The sequence below is a fragment of the Poeciliopsis prolifica genome, unplaced genomic scaffold (genome assembly GCF_027474105.1).
Source record: "Poeciliopsis prolifica strain line A6 unplaced genomic scaffold, Auburn_PproV2 SCAFFOLD013, whole genome shotgun sequence".
NCBI classification, from domain to species: Eukaryota; Metazoa; Chordata; class Actinopteri; order Cyprinodontiformes; family Poeciliidae; genus Poeciliopsis; species Poeciliopsis prolifica.
Window position 1 is genome coordinate 10935540 of NW_026562388.1, and position 22562 is coordinate 10958101.

The 22562-nt window shown below is 39.3% G+C and overlaps 1 protein-coding gene and 1 long non-coding RNA gene across 2 annotated transcripts; one reads left to right on the top strand and one right to left on the bottom strand.

Annotated features, from left to right (window-relative positions):
• Nucleotides 1-47: 47 nt before the first annotated feature.
• On the bottom strand, nt 48-22171 carry LOC129365092 (zinc finger protein DPF3-like). Its single transcript, XM_055038013.1, has 11 exons — nt 22078-22171; nt 12615-12775; nt 9321-9428; nt 6911-7038; nt 6355-6450; nt 6164-6224; nt 5715-5756; nt 4754-4894; nt 3273-3386; nt 2391-3152; nt 48-1866 (listed from the first exon to the last, which is right to left on the bottom strand). The coding sequence occupies exons 1-10, from the start codon at nt 22107-22109 to the stop codon at nt 2992-2994; spliced, it is 1044 nt and encodes a 347-aa protein (XP_054893988.1). The 5' UTR covers nt 22110-22171; the 3' UTR covers nt 48-1866; nt 2391-2991.
• Nucleotides 16478-22071, top strand: LOC129365093 (uncharacterized). The gene is made up of 3 exons (XR_008606498.1): nt 16478-16578; nt 17310-17393; nt 20958-22071. It is a non-coding gene; the product is annotated as an uncharacterized LOC129365093 (long non-coding RNA).
• Nucleotides 22172-22562: the final 391 nt, after the last annotated feature.

A 22562-nucleotide genomic window follows, 5' to 3' on the forward strand; every position in this document is an offset into this window, starting at 1 on the left:
AGGTCTAACAATAAAGCTAATGTATCCTTAAAAAAAAAAAACTAAAAAAAGTCACTCGCTTGCACTTGTTCCTTATTTTGTATTTATTTTTTCAGAACAATAAAAATAGTTTACCAAACAAACACTTCTTCATTCTCTCCTTTTTCACTTTTATTTACAGCAGAAAAAACCCCCAACAGGAACAAAAGCAACACCCGATCATGTCCATTTCATCTCTTCATGGCTCCGTTTGCACCCAGAACCTCCTCCTCTCAGCCTCCCTCCCTCGGCAGGCTTCTCAAGGAGCTCCAGGGCCTATTGCTGTGTCTGTGACGAGGTATACCGGCTCTTTAATAAAAAGGTGACGCTTTATTTTAAGCAGATATTCATATTTTTTAGCTTCTTGTTTAGAGAGGCGAGCACTTTACCTGTTAGTATTTGCAACATTTAGCAGGTTAGGACGCACATCTTTCACTTAGTGGTGTGACTTTGGAAGATAAGACACAATGACCCCATGATCAAACAGAAACATTACATAACTGTTATACGGGAAGACAAGATAACGGACACGTTTCAGAAGCATTTTTTTGTCCAGCAGATTAAAAGGTAAAAAAAAAATAGTTGGGTGAATAAAGGGGGGGGTCCCTGAGGGAAGCAAGGAGAGATGATTTGAATGCACAAACAAGTCCTAACAGACGTACAGGAATAATGGAGCAGCGATGCTGAATTATCACACACACCTCTGCAACGGTATGTGCAACCTTTGGACCTAACAGCTTCTTGATACAGTACAGGAAGCACCTTTTAAATGTCAGAAAGAAATCAGGCCCTCACAAACTTTGCATGTAGTTTCCCCTCTCATTTAGGGTGCGAACATTTTCAGCCAAAAAGAAGTTTTTCTATTTACGCTTTACATATGAAACACATAGAAGTTCAAAGAAAATCAGCAAACAAGTAAAGCTTGTTATTGCATGTGTGGCATCTGACTGCTGCCTCCCAGAATCCTTTGCAGGTGTTGATTAAAAATGAGGGAAAAAAAGAAAAATCGAAGTTTGGGTGTTGCCGTCTCTCCTAGTCAGCCGCATACAATCACTGATCTGAGCTAAGAAGCTGAACAATCACCAGGAAACAAAAAGATGCCTGAGTAGCTGTGAGTTTTGTGCACCTGTACAGACAGAGGTATCAGTACAGACAGGCAGAAATGAAGAAAAACTTAGTAGAGCAGAGAAAGCATGCAAAACAGTGAGAAGGATAGCTGTGATTTGTTAAAGATCAACTTGAGAAACAGACTAAATCAAGAAAAGAAAAACTGTCAAAGTAAGAGAATTACAAAGTTCAGAGGTCTGCATGTAATAGAGGTGAATTTGAGCACCGGCTCTATGGCTGCAGGTCAGCAAAGGGGTCAGGTTGGGGGTCTCTGGTCAGATCAGGTTGGAGGAGTCATGGCTATCAAAGCTGGCTTTCAATGCAGAGCGGCAGGCGAGCACAGTGTTCAGGATGATGGCATCTTTTTGTATCAGGACAGACACGCGATCACAGAGCAGGAGGGTCAGCCGGGTCGCCCCCTTGGGTCGAATAGGTACAACCCATGCAAAGGCCTGGCCTTTAGTGTTCCCATAGTTCAGACAGGAGCTCCTAGCACTGTGCAGATAGGAGAAAATGAGGCCGGATGCTCACATTTCAAATGTTTCAAAGGGGTTCCATACATAATATCAGGGGAGCAGTTGCTTGAATTAAGCCACGCTGCTCATGGAAGGCAGCTTCAGTCGCGCGTTCTGAGCCCAGATCAGGACAGATGAGGAGGCTCAATAGTTTCTGAGAGTTAAATCCTCTTCTTCACTGGTCATCCCCTGATCCCTGGGCAACATGGCAATGTGCTCACTGCTCCTGCGTGATAGACAATCACAGTTAGAAAAGAACAGGGAACAAAGTGCATTGCAAAATGGACTGCATTCACATTTTGTCATGTTAAAACCACAAACTTTAACTTATTTGACAGACTAACAAAAAGTAGTTAGGAAGTAGCCAGGAAGCTTATGAAAGTATTGTCAAGGTGACTATTTGATGTTTGGTGACACCTGAAGGACCTGCACTTTAATTAAGGGTATCTTACTCAAAAGACGAGAACTATGAAAACACAACAATTTTCAGATTATTTGTGAAAATTATGCAATATGAAAAATATGTTTCATCATAATTACTCTTCTACATCACTATGTGCATGTATTTTGCACAAAAAAAAAATCCAATATAATACATGGAAAGTTGTGGTTTAAACACAAAACTCAGAAACAGTCAGGAAGCATAAATAATTTTGAAGGCCTTGCAGGTAAACAAGGTTAAAGGTCAGTAATCATGCAGGAAAGTCAACTTATTAATATGTTTAATTATTCAATAACTACCTGGCTTACCTTTATTTTTTTTATGCTCTTTTCATCAAAATAGAAAAAAAAAGACTTTCATATTCCAATATTTCCAGTGGCTTGTAATTTTCCTTAGTTCCTTCACTTTCACACATTCAACCCAGAGTGAGCGTAGAAGAAGATGCCTTCAAAGTCCCAGAAGATTCTTCGATTGCAAGTATCATCCTCTTTGAAAATGGACCAACCAAACTCATCACTTTAAAATTTTACCGTCTCCAATTTCTCCAGTGTTTGCATTTGTTCATAGCTTTTGGCTTCTTTACCAATGTTGGGAAGGGAAGAAAATTTTTAAAAAGCACACTAAGAGCATCTTCTGTCTTACAGTTTTTTTTTTAGGAAACATTGATAGTTTGTTGCATTAAAGGTCCGTTTATACCCTATATTAATATATATAAAAAATGTCTCCATAAATTATCCAACAATGTTCAGTAGATAAAATACCACTTGCATTTCTGTCCGGAAACTCTCACTTTGTGCTTTCTGAAAACAAAACCAAGAACAAAAATTTGACAAAGCAGCAGCTGATTTTTGCCGGAGGGTAATCCATATTTATATTTGACAAAAAAGTGTCATTTGAAATCTAACAAGTCTATCTGTGGCGGCTGGATATCCCGTTGCTATTTGCGGCCGGTTCTTCAAGGTCGTCGTCTTCAAAACCGTGAAAGGTGGAGGTGTCGCTCTCTGAGGTGGTGCCAAACAGCTCCTCAGCCGCTGCGAATGTGCAATCTTCCTTCTCCTCCCCACCACCAGCTGGGATGGAGAACAGAGAGGGGCAACTTAGGCCATGAGAAAGTTACCTACATAAACCATTCAGAGCATTTTGAAGTTGATGTAGGCGATTACTGTGTGCATAGGAGCAACTTCACTCACTTGTGCATTGGCAGGCTGTGCAGGGAGACCCAGATTTACCCGTTTTCCTGTTTGCACCATGGCATTTATTACAGTAGTTGTTGGGAATGGTGGTTCCACCAGAAACCTTTGGACCTTAAAAAGATTTCAGGATAGAGGTAAACTCAAAGCAAGTTAGTTTAAAAAAAAAAAAACACATGCAAATAAGATCTTATTTGATGTTTTGTAAGGTAGGGTAATGTCATTTTACTTATATTGCAGATTTTCAGCAACAAGGCAGAGCAAATAAAACATCAAAACAACAAACCAAAAGAAAGGCAAAAGTATATAACTACATATTGTTTAATAAGAATAAGTAGTCCATATAAACTAGTATGGAAATCTCTGAATTCTTGTTTTGATAAAAGTAGATGTTGGTTCTACATCTTTGATTCTATTAGCAAGTATGAAACTAAATGTTGCTTCCAGTTGTTCTGGGTTGAGTCCTAGAGTCATATCTTAATGCCAGAATTATAATATAAAGTCATAGATTTTTCTTCCAATGCCTCAGTTATGAAAAAGTGTTTTTATTATTTTTATCTTCAGATTAATTAATTATGAGATTAAAAGTTTCGTGACATATAATTTTATTCTTTGAAAAAAAAATACTACTGACTACATGATCATTTTAATAAAGAACTCATAATTTACACTTTTGCTGTCATGAGTCTCAGAGTCAATTTTGGTTTTTATAATGACAATTATGTCATAAGTTTGTTAATAGATGCAAATACATTTTTTTTTTACTTTCAGAGTCATTTATATTAAAACGACCTTTATTAAACACAAAGTTCCAGCTCTGTCTTTTAATGACAATTATAAGATACAAGGACATTTTAATTTCAAAGATTCAGTCATATTGATAAGACACAAATCTGACATGACTTATGACACAGAAACAGAAATCCAGAGTGATAAATTTGAAAAACAAGCTTAATATTTTGAATTTCAATTATATACTTCACAACTTATACAAACTACAAAAACTTTAGGTCTTAGTTGTGACCTAAAAAACTCAAAACAATGAGTATTAAAGTAATACTTACAAAAATAGACGTTCATGTACATCACCAAATGTAACGCACAGATCTTGAGTCCTCAGACATTTCTAATTATTCAAAGGAGACAAACTTCTTGTAATTTTTTTAAAGTGGAGTTCACTGATGTGTCTTTAGGTCCTTTCTTTGGAATTTGTCTGCTGTTTTTTGCCTTCTTCAGTCAAGTACAAAACATTTTTACTCCTATAAAACTTTGAATAGCATAACCCCTCGACTCTACAGATGAACCACAGTTGTTTTACACAACGGTTAACTAAACATCTATAGGTACTTAGTGACAGCAGCTGGCAACAATACTTTTTTAATTTATCTAAAACTATCCAACCACTAGTAGTTTACTACCAACACATTTCCCAAAGGCCTACAAGTTGTGCAACATTTTAGAGCTTAAGTTTGGGGTCTTACGTTTGTGCCGGTCAGTCTGTGGTGCAGTGGGGGAGCGGGACGCAACCGTGCTTCTCTCCCCCGTTCTGTCCTCCTCTGCCAGGTGGGAATGAGTGTAGTGGTAACTGAGTCCTGTGCGGTTCCTGTATCGCTTTGTACAGACTGCAAAAAACAGAGCACATTAAGCTCAACATCTTGTTCATCTTTTATAAACGGCTCATTTTTTTTGGTGTCTGCAAATTAGAAAAATACTGCAGAACACAGAGGAGCAATATTACAGAAATACTTTTGTGTTACAACAGAGGAAAAGTAACATTTGAAAGCATGAAATGAATTGCTGTAATAGAACCGCCTTCAAAATATTTGGGAGAAAATAAACATTAACCTGGGGAACCTTAAATATACAAGGATATAGGGAAGGAGACAAAGAAAAAGAAGATAGAATGACACAAGGTGAGATAGTAAGAAGCAAGAAAGGAAGAAGGAAAGGAGGGAAGGAAGGAAGCAATTAGGCCAGGGTTCCAGTATTGGAGAAAGTTCAAGATGCATCCCTGCTTTAAGAAGAAATCACAGGGAATCACACGGAATACATCTAAAAGTTGCCATTCAGTGGCTCTGGAGGTCTGGAACTGGAAACCCCTGATTATGACAATGAGTTGGGAAAATAACCTGGAAATACCAGTATTTTCCAATACATATTTTTCTTTTCCACAAAAATCCAAACCTGGAAAATTTTTCCAGACTGTGCAAAGACCCTGCTCTATGCTCCACAGTCAGAGAAGTTTGACAGCTTTTATTGCATCTCATTTAAAATACTTTACAGCTTTTAGACTTTCTGAAGACCTTAGTACATCTTACTACTGGTACTCAGTCCATAATATTTCCAAGCTTTGGAAAACTAAGAAAACAAACAACAATGCTTCAACACAATTGAAAAAAGCTAAAAGAAGTCAACAACAACAATGACGACAAAAAACAGTACCTGAGGTCAAAGTCTTTGAGTTCTGCTTTTGTTTGTATCTGTCTGAAACAAAAGAAAATGACAGAACAAATAGAATGAAAATTGGTTATACAAGTAGACACACTGCAGTAAAATTCAACACCTCTTGCTTGGATTTTCCACTTGCAACTTGAATATGCAGGGACACCTGAGGTGATCATGACACAGGTCGCCTGGTTTCAGCTTAAGCGAACCAACTGCCTGTGAGTGCGTTAAGTCTGGGACTTCAAGACAATAACATGATCTATGTTTGTTTTTAAACTGCCTTTTGTTTTGATTTTTTTCAAAAAAGAACAATAGATTTTCTGCAAAATACTCTGTCAATATGCAACAGCAAGTTCATTATGTACACAAAAAAGTACTTTGAATAAACAAGTATTTATTTTTGAATCCATTATTTTCTGAAAATCATAACATTTTTCTCCACTTACTGTCACAGACATATGGCTTATCATCATCCAGATCTGTCCTCCTGCGCCCCGAACCCCGGCCCTGAGCAGAAGAAACAATAAAGCTGCTATTAATGACTCCAACATACAGGCAGTTGCACAGATTTAAATATCATTACAGAAGAAAACAGCCACTTCAGTAGATGATTGCATAGCGCCCTCCAGCTACTTACTCTTCCCTTCCCTCGATGTCTCCGCTTAGGAGTGTCCACCTCATAGTCATTATCGTCATTGAAAGCATCTTCTGCTGCATCTGCTTCCAGAACCCTCTGAAATGGAAAGACAGAGAGATTTCAATGGAGCTGAAAATATCTGAAGCAAAACTTGATATTTTAAATCAGCCAACAACCTTTTTATTAAATTTTATTTTTAAATGGAGAGAGCAGCTTAACAGATTCCTGTTTCCTGTTAACAAGCCTGTTTCCACATGCTTGTGGTGGAATGTGTGATACTGAGATAAGTTTAGGTTTACGAAACTTAGGTAAAATAACAGACAAAAAAACAAAACAAACACAAAAAAATGCATTGAAGCTTTCCATTTTCTCTATACCTGAACCCATCATTTGTGTCAATTACTCGTCACAATGCAATTGTGCAAGCAATCTGCCTCTCCAGCTCTCAGCTAACAAACTGTGCAGGTTAGTAGGGAAAATTTAGCTGATTTTGTTTCGCAAATATTTATGTTACAACAATTTATTTCAAGTCTCCTCAAAACAGTGTCTGTCCAACCTGGATCTCTAACAGGCTCTCCTCATCATTCTTGGAGTTGTTCCTCTTGTCCAGGCTTTCTCCTCGCAGAAGAGCCTCCAGTGTGGTGCCCTGGGTGGGCAAAGTGTCTCTGGACATAAGGCCACCATCTGATTGAAGGACAAAAGCGAGTTATTAGGAATCATATGCATATCTTAAAGGAAAATGATGCAATCCTTTAGCCTTTGCCATTTATACTCAATAAGGACTAACTGAATCTGCAAATATTGGTTTTACGATGCCATAACACAGATAAACGATAAATAAAAACACAGTATCTTATTATCCAAAAGTAAAACATGATGGTGGCAGTATCATGCTGCAGGGATGCTCCTCCCCACCCCAAAAAAAATCATCCCTACTTTTGATGAGAAAATACAGGGAGCTAAATAATTGGCAAATTTGGAAGAAAACTGCTGAAGACTTGAGAAAAATTTCACAGGATGACAATACTAAACAGAGTTGAAATACTGCAGTCATATGTTTGCATGGCTCAGTCAAAGCCCAGACCTAAGTCCAATTGACAATCTGTATCAAAACTGGAAGGCTGTCGTTCACAGACATTCCTTATCCAGTCTGTCTGAGAAGTTTTATGACGAAGAATGAGTAAAAATACAGTTTATAGATGTAGTGAGCTGGTACAAACAAAACTTGCAGCCGCATTTGCTATAAAAAGGTGGTTTTACAAAACACTGACTCAGGGGAAATGAACACAAATGTGTGCCACAATTTCCAGAATATTTTTTGGCATTATAAGCCTTAAAATCGTGTATTATTTTCCAAGTCCTTTGTATTTTTCCAACAAATTAAGATACACTGAAGCTTCAGCTTTCATATGATAAAAAGTGAAAATATTAAAAGGGTTGTGAATATTTTGCAAGGTATTTCCTCCTACAGTGTGTTTATGAACAAATATCATAAGAGGCAAGCAGGTTCTGTAAAGCAAACAAAAGTGTGACAGGCAGACAGATCGTAATCACACAAACTCTTCCCAAAAGAGAGCTGCATGATCTTTCAGTTGGTTTATGGAGAGTAGCCACTTCTAAAGACCAAGGCCCCCGCACTCTCCAGCTTTCCATCAGCCCTTCTTGTTACAACTACACACACTAGAGAGAGTTTTTGCTGAATATTAAGACATAAAAAACAGCAGACTGCAGAGGAATGAGGAAGACAAAAGGTAGGAGTAAGGAAAGCAGATACCACGTGGCAACAACCCCTCACCATTGTGTCTGCACGCGTTGACTTTCAACTCTCCGCGACGAGACAACCACCCCCCCTCAACCACCTCCACCCTCACTAGTTCTCTCCCGCCCTCCGTCTAAAACCCAAGGGAACTGGGAGGCTAAAAATAGAGCTGGCAGCAGCCTGCAGCAGGGAGCTGATTCTGCATGCAGCCCCAGTCTCTTTAGCACACCATCAGTTAGACAGCGACACAGACGCTCGCTGCTGCCCTGTGCCGGCCACCTCTGGCCGGGTGCGCTACGTGCTCCGTGGATGAGACGCCAGGTTCAATCAGGCTTCGTTTCACCTCTTCTGGGCTCCTGCAGATGGCACGTATGCAAGCCATTGTTGTTGGAGAGGGGAAGGGACAGCTGGTGGTGGTGAAGCCTAAGCCAGAGCGGGTGCAGAGGAAAACAATAGACAACAATGGGGTGTTTTTAGGAAACAAAGACTCAGCTCATGAGTTATTGCAGGATTTTGCTGTTCTACTCCAAGATGCTTCCCCCCCATCATTTTTCAAACTTTCCAAAAATTGGGTTGGGTCTTAGGGATTTCTGCTAACAGATGATAATGTTACATCTTTTCACAGAACCTGTTTAAAAGATAAAAAAGATGAGTTTGCATAAAAATCCCTCACATCCCTCCAGATTTGGAAAACTGGATGGAGCGGCTGCAGGAGCTCAGCAACACAAGTCACAACACAGAGCCCGTCATCGACTAATGGTGTGATAAAAGTTTCAAAAACAGAACAACAAAACCAATCAGCAAGGGAGCTGGAGAGTAGAAAACAGGCAGAAATATAGAGGACAGCTGGAATGTGTTGAGCGAGTCGTTTCAAGTGGCAGCCACTGAAGGCCAAACTCCATTCCCTAACATTTATTAAATACTGTCTACTGTGGCCGGCCTCTGTCTCAACGCTCCCAGCAGTGGTAAATCTAATTACGTGTTCTACTTCTCACAAAACAAGTTTACCAGCCGTGGAGGACACAGCCACATTTCATTTATCTTCTGGAAAGAAACAAAAATATCTGCCATCCTGCTCTGTGTGCTGAGAGAGTCATTCGCTTGTGGTGAGATCATTTCAGATCAGCACCAGTGATTTAGATGCTGGTAGGAGGTGGAGAGCCAGGCAGGGGGTGGAGATCGATGTGTGGGTGGGGAGGAGTCTTACCGAGCTGAAGGCCGTAGATGCCCAGGCGGGGATCCGTGGCATTGTGGAGCCGCCTCTTCTTCCTCCAGCAGCGGGCGGGGTATGTGTACATCTGCCCCGCTGCAACACCTGCAAAAGTAGATGCACACAGGCAAGACAGTTTCAGCTCTACACCTGAAACTCCACACATACAAATGGTCTGGTTGTAAGCGAGTTGTAACAATTCAAAAAACTCAGCAGAATAGACTGTAATTATTAGCTTAACTAGCTGCATCAGGTTGTTTAACTCAAAATTCAGTAATCTTCTGTTCACTGTACCTGTGTCAACACTGTTTGGAGTTGAAGATGCTGCTGAGGGAAGAAGACCTAGATCTGGGTTTTCTACCAAAGTAGTTCCAGTATTTAACCATTAAGTAGCTGATGCTAAAGCTAGTTATTTAGCTGGCTTTAGAACTGGTTCTACAAAAAAAAAACAGTTCATTTTCAATAAACCAACAAACCAGCTCACTCGCACATCATTACATCCCTAAAAATCACCTCACGTAAATATTTTATCCAAATAATTCTATTCTTTATTCTTACTTTCCTAGAGGGCAGGAAGAAAGTTTAATCTCACAAATCAAAATATTCAACTTGGTATCACTATAAACAGATGACCTAATATTACCACTTAATTACTGAAACAGTTTTAGTCAACCTTCCGTACTTATGAATGCTTCACAAACCCATCAGCTGATCTCCATATGGCTCCAGCAGGGCAGCCAAAGCAGTTAAACTGTATTTATTAACTCTAGCTGATGACATTAAAAGGTCAAGGTCAATTTTATCTTTAGGCAATGCTCAGACATTGACTCTCTTTAAACAGCTGGAAAGAGAAGAGCAGTTTTATTCCACTGCTAATTATTATGACCAGTTCAGCAGTGGAACTGGTGGAAATGCATCCAATGCTGACGTTTTTAGATTGCAAGACATGTCTGTGGTTCATCTTGGATGCTATTTCAAGAGAGACTGAGACTGCAAGGATGAAGATATTGCAGTAAAGTTGCTCTGTTTTATCCTTTTGAGCTTCTAACCCATCTGTTATGCAACATGCTGGATTTGGAAATACTGGCAATTTTCTGGAAATCTCAGAGTAAGGATCTACATTCTCTAGGCCAGGGGTGGTCAACCAGACAAAGATCAAGAGCCACATTTTTTACCAATCTCCACAAAGAGCCACATCATATGCATGGGCACACATGAACATCAACCCATCCCTTCCTCATACTCACATACTTTTGCTCAGCCAGATTTATTGTAAATTTCACACACTATTTTAGTCTGCAACAAGTCTCAACAAAGACCACAGGCCAGACATTTTCAACAATGAACGCTGTGCACTTCCTCATGCAAACAAACTCTGTTTAACCAAATAAACAAAAAATAATAGAACAATTTACAATACATTTTTCCTTTTATTATGTGCTTTACATGTGTTATTTAATGGAGTGAGCTGAAGTGGCGCTGAAGGTTTGAAGCCTTAAAATGCAACAAGGACACCTGACATATAAGGCAGAATGGCTTTCCACTACGTTCATCAAAAAAATATAAATTCTCCCACTCTGTCAAAAACGCCCTGTGTTCATCTTCATATTTTTGTTTTCCTGTGCATTTTTTCCCTGCCATTTTGAGCGCAAAAGGTTTACTCAAATGATTTTACGCTTGCTGAAAAACTGCGCACATGCGCATTTGACGAAAATGCGCATTGAACTCAAGCAAAGCGAAACTTGAATATTATAGCGACCCTACAGTATGTGCTAAATGTTACTGGATGTTACGCTGTTTAGAGATTTAAATTAGAGTGTATGATTTCCCATTGTCCACGAATGCATCAGGATGGATGAGAGAGCGAGGGGACAGGGGAATGAAAGTGAGGGATGAGGGGTGAGAGGTTTGTGTGAGAGCAGATGGCGAACGACTGGAACGAGTAAAGTTGCAAGAGAATCAAAGACTGTTTTTTGTTTGTGTGGTTTTGGCGTGGTTACGGCCAACAGTAATGGCGTGCTGCTGTTGTCAATAAATGACAGTTCATTTGACTACTTCTCGTCATTATTGCACGTCTGGCAGAATGCGACTATATGACGTAAGAGCCGCATGCGGCTCGCGAGCCGCGGGTTGGCCATCCCCGCTCTAGGCAATACATGCAGGCTGCTTTTTAACAATACCAATCCTAACTGTGCTGAAGGCTCTTTAAAATGTCACCTCAGAATTTTTTTTTTCTTAGTTTCAATGCAACAGTAAAAGTATGTTTTACAGCAACTACTTTCAAATCATCACATCTGCTTCCATTAAAAATGAAGAAACATAATAAGAAATATCTTTAATGCTGGTAACTGCAGTTCTCCAGCACTCACCCCAAGATCACTGTATGGAATATGAACAGAGCAAAGAACTGCTTAAATTGCATTAAATATTAGCATATTATATAAGTATACTTATATATTATATAAATACAAATATAAGTATGCTTGCTACAGCAAGCAAGCATATTTTTCAATCCTTGCTTGATGTAGCAGAAAATGTTTTCAAGCACATAAGATGTGCTATTGTTATTAAGAAACTTCAACTAAGTTTTGTTGCCAAAACAGCACCTGATGGAATATTTTCAATTATTCTGCTTAGAAAATCTGGTTCGACTGCCGACTATCTGGACTACCTGCATGTTTGCAAAGCAAAGAGAAGTTAACACTGTTTTCATATGTCTGTTTATTATTGTTTATTGCAAGTCATATCACCACTGCAACATTCACCAGCAGTATTGCGTGTTTTGAGCTTTACCACAAATTAGTCTCTTAAAACCTGTTTAAAGACTTCTTTCTCTCTTACAAGAAGTCTTTGAACTTCTTGAAAGTAGTTCAAAGACTTCTTAAAAGTCTTTAATTATGATTTACAATTTTGAAATTCTGTTAGAAGAAAAAAAGAAAATCAGCCTATATGATCTCTACAGGATGAGGTTGTAGTCATACATTGCCTGGACAAATTCGTTAATAAATACAATTATGATGATAGTCAGTACAAGCTGAGATTTGTGTATAATGGGCTGTTGCTTAGAGAGCAAATAGCAGGTTTCTCACAGTGAGTCAGAGAGATTATTACGGATCATCAGAAAAAATTTCAGCGTGTAGTCTGCAACAAGTCTCATACATTTTATTCACTGCTGTGAACAGCAACCTCCTGAGTATAAAAGTGCAGCCTGACCCAGAACAGGGAGTACATCGCTGTGTGAATTCTGTGCCTCTTTTTGTGTGTGTGAGTGGGGGGTGTGTGTCATCCTACCAGGGCTTCGGTGGTGGCGCTCCATCCAGATGTAGCAGTTGTTTTGGGCCACGCCAGTCTGAGAGTCCAGGAACGGCAGGCGGACGCTGCGTTCAGCACACAGGCGGGCATTGTAGCTGCGGCACTGCTCAATGGCGTCCTTATAGAACTGGTCGCCCAGCCTTCAGCAGGGAACAACAGCAGCAGAGGTAAAGACCACTGACAATGGGCTCACATGCAGAACACAAACAAGCAATCACTTTACAGGATAACAATAATTTCAATGTGTAAGCACAGCTGGCATTCTGCTGCGGAGATTTTTTTGGTTATGGTGTGCTGGGTTTCTGCTGTTTCTGTGAAATAAATTTTTTAAGACATTTTTCAAAAAAGTATTTTTCCATCTTAAATTTTCGGCAGCATAGAAATTTACAACAAAAACTTATAGAATGACCTACCACAGTATTTTAAATTTAGAATCTCACTGACATTATCAACAAAGAAATTTCTGTACACATCTGTTCAAACCACTCATCTTCCAGTCTATCATCAGGGAGAAATTATGGACAAACCTCCCCGCAAAAAAAGCAATGCAACCCACTTATGACTGTTCGACAACGCTGCTGCTCCCACTGTTCCCACTGTTCAACACATTATTACCTCCGTGGACTGAGCTATGCTGCTCCTGACTGTGTGTGAAGCTCATCACTAAAACAAAGACTCTGGAGGTTGATGTGAAGTCACTCCTTTGACCGACAAGCAACTAAGACTGTCGCAGTTTAGCTCCACTTTTCTTGGTGCCACTGAGATTTTGGCAGTCCCTCAGGGTTTCAGTGTTAATATTCAGAGAGAAATGGGGGTGGCTATTTCACATGCAAGCCCTCAATCTCTGCCACACGCCTGGTATGGTAATTAGCCTACTTAATTAATCTCAGCAGAATTCCTTGCACAAGGGCAGCTTCTGATTTACACAAGAAAATATGGGAAAAAGGCAGCAACTCCTGTGACAAGATGATTTGTGCACCTTTTAACAGTTTGTTGTTCAATTACAGGGCCCAAAAAAGGCAAATCAGAGCAAGTGTTTATTCTGGAATATCCTCCATGTGTTTTCAATTAGCAAGGCAGCCATTTTGAAGTGAAACTAATGAGCTGTTGGTTGTGAGTCATAGTGCAACTTTAAAGCTGAGACGAAGAAGCTGGAAGGGCGACTTTTCTGCATCCTCCATGCTTTGATCTTGAAAAGGAAAACATCCAGCAGAAGGACAGCCACATTATGGATGCTAGTCCTTAGAAACTCAAAACTCTGGAGGAGAAACAAAGCTGTGTGTGTTTGAGTTACAGGAGAGAGGGAGCAGTCTCAGGTACAGCAGGAATCACAGGCGAAGGTGAAGAGGCGTGAAAATGAAAGATGAAGAAAAAGGAGTGCAAAACAGCAAGTAGGCAGGTCAAGACAAATACACACAGTACTGTATTCATTTCTCCATGTTCTGATCTAATCTAGATATTTAAATCTACTTAAAGACTGTAACATTTTTTTCCACATAAAACCACTTTTTCTTTTCATTTCACACTTACAAACTAGAGTGGTTTATTATGAGCTCAGACTTATTAAGTATCTTCGTCACTGACTTCAGACAAATATTTGACTCATAAAAATTACCACCACCTAGCTAGCCATAAAATGTCTGAACAATCAAATTTGTACCATGTGTTGCCTAAAAGTAGAGCTCCAAAAAGTAAGTCCTGTGTTTTACTCTTTTGTTAACATCTGGATGTAAATTTCACAAGAACAACTAGGGGATGTGAACTTTCTTCCTCCAGAATGGAAATATAAAACTATAAAATATAGCAAAGAGTCTTATAATTTTACAAACGTTATCTTGTTTTGATTTTGCAAAAAAGTGTCCCCCAAACCTATGTACTGGTTGTGCAACCCTTTGCAGCAACATCCATCACACAGCGTTTGTGATAACTGACAGAGAAGATTTTACATCACCGTGAAGGAATTTTGTTTAAATATTTAGCTGTGGCCTTGCTGGTGTGTTGTGGATCGATGATGCATAAGCCAACTGCGCTTGAGCTGAAATTCACACATGATTGCTGTAAAGGGATTTTCAGCTTGGTCAAAATTTCTAGCTCCATAAATCCAATGTCCAACTTTTGTCTCACCGTTTTATGATATATCTTCACAAAAGTCTTCATAAGTATGTTTTTAGAAAATCTGAGATAATCCTTTAAGTAGCTTTTGAGGTAGCCCCATGTGAATAAGCTATGTCCTTATTTGTAATTACTCATGTTAATTTTGTTTGAGATTAAAATCTGATTGATGATACAAAACATTTAAATTAAATAACACACACATACACAAAAATTAATGCTAGAGGTGAACAAATTCCAGTTTTCTGGCCGGTCATCAATCTTTAAAAAGTCTGATCTACCAATGCAAATGTAGGCCAATACCATTTATTTTTGACTGAAAAGTGTGAACGTTACAAGTTGGTAGCTACACACATGCAGACATGACACGGTGGACAGGTCTGCTAGTTGTTCCTCTCTGTCATCAAAGACCACAGTGGCTGATTTGTAGACCTTTGCATAGGTAGGTATGAATACTGCAGAAGATTGACTTCACATGTATCACCCAACCGCCTAAAATTGAGGAAACCCTGGCAGATTTATTGTGCACCCCTAATTAAAACCATGCAGCAGTCTCATAAAATACATGAACTGTCAAAATGTACCATATGTTCCCTGATACCAGAGTGGATACAGGGACACGTGGCCGATTGATCATCGGCCATGTGCTTTACTAACTAACGTCGGCACACAGGTGGTATCAGACATAAGCTTTGCTGAAGTCTACGTCAAAAAACTTCAGATTGCTCAGGTAATTGGCACAGAAGTTTAGAGAGTGTTGGATGAGTAGCAAAAGGACAGATGAAAAAGTGGAAGACGGCTGTCTGTGCAATGAGATGTCTTCCATCAGAGGCCTGCCACTTCAAGCAGCAGGCACACCAACTAAGGTGAGAGATCTTTCTGACACCTGTAATGAGTGACAAGACCTACATGTCCAACGACACAGGAGATGAAAGAGACCCACACCAACTCCAGACAGCATATGTTGCTTTTATTCCGTTCTCAGACATTTGTTTCTGTTCTGCAACTTTTCGGAGATTTTCTAACTGCTGCAAAGTTTACAAACCAACAAAAACATCAGTTACAGACTAATTCAGCTTTCACAAAAGTGCAGATGTGAGTGCCAAGATCACAAAAGGGAAGCAACAAGCTGGACAAATAAAACGCTAGGTGTAGAATAAAATTTCAACAAGCCTAAAAGAATAATGGCACAATGTATTTATACTGAGAGGTTAGGAAAGTCAGAAATGACTGAGCAGCCCTGAGTTTAGTACTCAATAAGGTTTTTGCACACATAAAACATAGTGAAAGTCAAAGGCAGACAAATTGGGGCAAATTCCTACCTTCCAGTCTTTTCTAATGTGAAAACTTTGGAAAATGAATGCTTAAACTTTTAAATAGAAATGGGATTTATGGCTTTTTGAAAACATTGTTGAAAAGACTGCTTATTTTTTCTATGGATAAATTTTTAGGAAACTGTTTTATCAAAGGGAATTCCTGAAAAGAAGCACAGGGTAGGATCGGGTTTTTAAGTGGTGAAACAAATTATTTGTTTACCTAGACTTCAGTAAATTTCTTATGACACATATTACAGCATGCTTTACAGTTTTTGTCTTAAGAAAATGAATCCAGAAGCTGCGCATTCTCTTTGACTTAGATTGGTCATCTTCATTGACGTATTCTCCGTGTTCCTGTTAGACTGCTGTGTACTCGGCACTCAATTGAAGGCAGTGTGGGTAGGTCTGCTGAGGTAATGCATATCAAATGAGCACTACACTTGCAATCAGCTGTGCTTTTTCCCTTGAGCCCGTTCTCCGTCTCACCCGGTGTAGCAGAAAGGAGGAGCTTACGTGTGAGTCTGTGAAATACTGCAAAAAATACAATAAAAAAAACTTGCAACTCAATTATCGTTGTGCCAGTTAACATATTGGTTTGTTTGCAAATGCGAAGGCTGTACTACATTTTCCATCTGCTTAAGGTCTTACTCTTTATGGTCTAAATAAACCACAGGCGTGTCGACATGTTGTAGACCATACAGTTTATTTCTAAGCAGCGTCTTATGTTTCTGTACGAGGTACAACATGTTCAACTAGATTTCTCGGTGGATCTCTAGCACTCAGTTTTCTTTTGCATAACCAAGACCATAATTTAATTTAAAAAATGTGTCTCAGATATGCATATTTTAGACCAGCAGCTTTCAGATTTCACTCTTCAGCTACAACTTCTTGTCTAAATATAGCAACCTCTTGTCAAATGCCATTTTAAGGAATGTAAAACTATCAGTGACACACAGTTGAAACTCCAGGGTTAATCTACGTAACAATAACCAATAACTTGGTTTATCAGTCCAACAATTCTAATTTTTAAAAAAAAAAAAAAATCCAGTTTTCATAGATTGGTTTACATAAAGTGGCTAAACTGCCAGCTTCTGCCACATGTTTTCTTACCTAACACATTTTAAATTGTACATCTAAAACTACAGCTTTTAAATGACTATTTTGTGTCAAAAAATCCACTACTCTTCATTGTTTGGAAATCTGAGTCATATTTTCCTAAAACTTGTACTTGCCTTTTGTTTGGCAGCCAAGTGGTGATGTTAGAAGAACCAGAGAACATGTCTGGAAAATGTGCTTTACATCCTCACCATCTTCCAGCTGAGTGGACAAGGTGAGTATGAGTAGAATGAGGGCGAGATGGAGTAAAAGCAAATCTTGTGGCCGATGGGGCCTCCACTATCAGCTTGTTTCTGTCAACGGTTCGCCGTGCCACATGGGTGCATCCGTAATGCGAGCATGTGTCAACACACATTTTGCATATCTGGCACTGCAGCTCCCAGGAAGGATCTGACTTGTGAAAGCTCCAGTGTCTACTTTAAAATGTACCCAAGAGAGTTGAGTTGCACATTATAGAAAAAGAGAGAAAATCAAAACTAGCATCTTGCAAATTCTCTTTTAGAGAGTTTCCTAAATTTGCAGGTGCACTGCTGCTTCACAGGAAGCCAGAACCACCACATGTCAAGTGAGGGGGAGGGCTTGTACAGAGTGACTACATCCTGACAACAACCTCTGATTACACCAATCCGAACAGCGCAGTCTGAGTGAGGGCAGGAGCAAAACCAGACAGAACACCTCCACAATCGCTCAGCAAATAAACAGCAGGCCTGACTCACTCAAATTCAACTCAACCCTGTTGACGAGGAAGTCTGCAAACGGGCCGATGTCGTTTCAGGATTGCTGTGGATGAAAGATTAGTCCAGCCGGCGGAAAGCTCCAGCTGTGGCTCAAATTTTAATGAGCAATTTTACTAATTAAATATCCCAGACTCAATTTTAATCAGCAGATTTTGGAGATTGCCAACGTCCTGTTCACAAACCTCACACAATCATGCAAGTTAGGCTCCTACGCTTCAACAGCCTCATCCTTAGGAAAAAAGTCAAACCAACATTTTATTTCCCCAAAGTGAATCTTCTTAATACAAAAAAGGTCAAACTGTTCCACAGGACTGACACCCAATTAGTGTCAAGTGTGACTAATTATAATCTGACAAACGTGTGAAATGAAGTCAGAAACCCAAGACAGAGGCTAATTATAGCAGATTGAAACACTTCATTAAGCACAGCTTATAGCAAGGAGACATTCCACATCAGAATGCTAAAACTGCTCTGAGATGAAAACAGCAGCTCCACTGCAGACACATGAAGAAGTCTGTTGGGATATAAGAGTGAAACAGTCCAGCAAAATAACAAGAAACACTTTCTGATGAAAAAGAAATTAAAAATCTCAGGACAAACACTGCTGAATTGTGTAAAAGCGTTTTAGTGGAAGACGTAATTTTCCTTGGTAATTCCCTCGTTGGCAAAACTGAAACAAGGCACAGATGGAAAGTTTAAATTTTTTCTATTTAGCAGTTCTTCCAGGGATAAAGGTGGGTAGTTATCTCCCTGCAGGCCTCTGTGAGTGTTCTGCAACATTTTAGGAATTACTCTGGGAATTTAAAATGAGCTTTTTTGTAGCTAGGGAGTCAATTACCTCCACATGGAAAACCACATGTAGGAGAAAAGCACGACCAGGCCCAAAACTGTAGATTGATTTCTCTGGAAATTATTCAAGATATAAAGACATGGAGATAAAAACAAATAGTAGAAAAAGCCAAAATTGGACAAAAAGTAAAACATCTGAAACAGTCCCCATAGTGCTGCCATATTATTTATGTTTTGCTAATAGTTAGAATTTTTTTTTTTACTTAATGCATGTCCAACCTCCATACTAATATATATATTTTTTTACTTTTACTTGATTCTAAAGTGACCAACATTTAACTACAAGGACTGTAAAACAGCCATGGTTATATGAAAACATGCAAATTGTAGATATACAAGGTAATTCCTGGTGATCATAAACATTAAATTTTCAGCTTGAATGGGCCATACCAGACACTTAATAAAGAATCTTTTCCCTGGTCAGTGACCCCATTATGTTAAGAGTTAGCAGGTCAGTAGTTAGAAAAGCTAATTCAAAGGAAATATAAACATTTCTCAAGTCATTTTTTTAACCTGGCCATTTCCAAATTTTCCACAAGGAAAAAAAAACAAACAAATCAAAAGTATTTGAAAAGGTTAATAAGATGCTTATTTTATTTAATCTATGTGTCATTTTAAAGATTTTAAATGCAGTTCAGTTGGATAAAGGAACAAAGTTAATACTTTTGTCAGTTTCTAATTTACATATTCTCCATAATGAACAGGTTTATTAAGGCTTGAGAGCAGCACAGCTCTCAAACCAGCAGCAATGTGCAACATTATGGACTTATTCATCAATGAATAACCAGAAAACTAGAAATGCAAAAGGAAACTGTCATGTGACCAGAAGCAGATGATTTTGTTTTGATTCGCTGGCTGCACTTTTCTCAATTGGCAAACACACTATACCCAAGTGCTAAGACATAGTGTTGACAAAAACAGTTTGTGTGTAATTTAATGAAGAACATGTTTTAGTGTCAGTGAGGTATTTACAAGGAAGTCAAATAAAGTACAGATATGTAAAAACGGGACACTGAGATGCCTGTGGTTCATTCAGGCTGCAGGAGAGTGAGAGACAGATAACAAAAAGGCTCAAATGGTTGGATTTCCAGTTAAAGTAAGGACCCCAAATTTTGAGTTCTGCTGAGTTTTCGTAATGGTAGCCATGCTAATTGCTAACATTATCATTATGATTTTTTTTCATAAGAGTAACACACGAAAGAGCAAAAATAGGCTAGTTATTTGACCTATCACATCCCACAACACCATTTTATGAGAATACAGGCCGTGTCAGTTCTCGCAACTGAGGTTGCAGAACTCAGCATGGCCTACAACTCAGAGAATTCATCTGCTTAAAACCTATGTGGGAAAATCCCACAGCACTGACCTCTGTGTCAAATAGTCTCATGCAGGCAGGCTGTCCAGATGCATTCAATGCTTTAAATACAAACAAAGCTGTTGGGCGCCATCTTAAGCATGCGCCACCTCCATCAGATTCTGGTGATTAATATATTCCTCCGATCAGACATGACATGAGAAAGTTCTACGCGCACCTGCAGCTTCATATTGCTTTAGTCTGCACTACAATCCCTTTACTGTTCATAGTGGTTACAGGTTTATGACTACCTACAAGAGCGCAGTATTGGTGGGTCAAATTCAACCCCCGCCTCAATCTGCATCAAGGCCTTTTAGTGGATTGTGAGGCATAATAAGCTCAGAAATCACGTACCAAAAGGATCATCTTATAGGGGTTGATGATAGATGTAGTGGTTTTGGATCAAACAGAAGATGAAGGAATAACTGTCCCCATTTATGCATCAAAGTATTAGTATTTCAAATATATCTGATCATTATTAAAGTACAAAAAGTGCAACAACACAAAAATTGTTGGTTGATGAACTCACTCACCAAAAATTAAGGGAGTTCTTAGTTTTTATGGATTCAGTGAATAGGAAATTAGAAATTCTGTTTGTTTTTTGTCAAAATTGGTCAAATTCAGATCTTATGATTGGTGTATCACTACAAATATATGCATAATAAATGGAGTAAAATGCAAACACGAGTTAACATAGAAAAGTAAAGACAAAGAAGCAAAAGTGGTATGACATGATTGGAACCAATCTGCAAGACACAATTTGAGCACAAATTATATTTCTCTGCAGGGTTTCTGGTTGCTTTGTGGTAATTTTTTCTACGTTTGGTTCCTCGGTTAGACTGAGGCGACCCAGAAGCCTGTTGCGTGACAACTGGTCCAGGAATCTGCACCTTGATCCTCCACTTCCACTCCACAGAGGTTGCACGGTGCCTCTGCGGAGGAGCAGATGGTTCTTCTGCTTCAACCCAGCACTTCCTCCCAGTTGGAGCATCTCTCTGACAGATGGGCCCAGGATCCTGGACCAGCCTAATCTCCAGCACTCCTCCACTTAAAGGCACAGTGGAACTACAGCTCTACCTCCTCAGTCCCCACTGAGCCAGGATCATTAGGAGACATCAATAAAGCCAGCCTGACTGCTGCTGTCACGTACAGCTGAACCGATCATGCATTAGAAGCTTTACTAAATTATAATGCAATTTTACTTTAAAATGACAGGAAGCAGGAGGCTAAGTCAGTTATTCCACAGTGTTAACATTAGAGAAACAGTACAACAGAACAAAGGATAAATGGGGGGAAAGATTGGATATTTCCTTGAAATTCATGGATTAAAATTACTTTTGCATACATTGTTTAATCATTCAATTTCAAACTAAAATTGCTGTCACTTTTTTGTAAATTCGCATGTCTTGCTTGCACATACAAAATGCCTCCTCCCTTTCTCGCCCGTCTGCCTGCTTGCTTTGCTTTGACCGGGTCTTGACCACGTCTGCGCTCTATGGAGCCAAAGTTGACATGTCGACAATTCCCACAACTATAACGGACTTTGGAAATGCCAGGAGATATTCCGCTGCTCCCTGTGCCCGAGCCAGCTCGAAGGGAAATCGGCTTTTAATCATTCGCTGCGGCGAATCGGCACGTTGTCGACAGTTTTCAAATAAATGTACAGCACAGGAGAGGCGACACTCTGCCCGAAGCGAGCAGGGGAGAAGCCCCCTTCAGTGCTCAGATAATGTCAAGGAGCTGTGTGCTCATGTGAGAGTCCAAATGTTGAAATTCGGCAAAATAAAAGAACAGCAGAGGGCTACTTTGACATGAAAGAAGTATTGAAAATATATTCGGACAGCTTCGCCTGCCTTACACAGACGGCTGGAAATGACGCACACGAAAGGAAATCACCAATGTACTGAGTTGGCAGCAAAGTAATTATTCAGAATTTTATAAATGTCTAAATTACTTACGCTTTCAGTGGATTCTGAATGACAGCCGCCATTTTGCTACAATGTAACGCAATATCGGCGTCTTGCAGTTCTGAGGGAAACCTAGGGCAACTGACCAATCGGAACGCGAGGCGAATTCGTGGACCAATCCACGGCATGCGGGAGCGGATGGGGCGTGGCTTCATAGGGGTAAACTGTCAAAATTATTTTAAAGGGTTTTCCCTTGTATTCATATTGTACACAATTGAATTTCAACACTTTTAAAGAGACCATCACTGTATCCCCGAAAGCTGACTGTGGAATTTTTGGTGTAATAACATAGCACATTTTAAATGGCAATAAATGTTAATATGGAAATAAAATATTTCTTTCTTAAAATAAGCATAAATAATTTAGAATATTTAATAAGCACGCTAAATCTTTTCACACTCACTATTTCTGTGGTTGAAGTGTTTGACAGGAATGGAGTGCACACAATCTTTTCCTCCCACATACAGTACGTGAAT

Bases quoted from the DNA above. Each gene is read 5' to 3' on its own strand.
- LOC129365092 (XM_055038013.1), bottom strand. From the start codon at position 22,109: ATGGCGGCTGTCATTCAGAATCCACTGAAAGC. The intron at 3,387-4,753 runs GTAAGACCCCAA...AATCTTTTTAAG, and splicing joins ACAGACTGACCGGCACAAAC to GTCCAAAGGTTTCTGGTGGA. The intron at 3,153-3,272 runs GTGAGTGAAGTT...TCTCCATCCCAG, and splicing joins CACAGCCTGCCAATGCACAA to CTGGTGGTGGGGAGGAGAAG.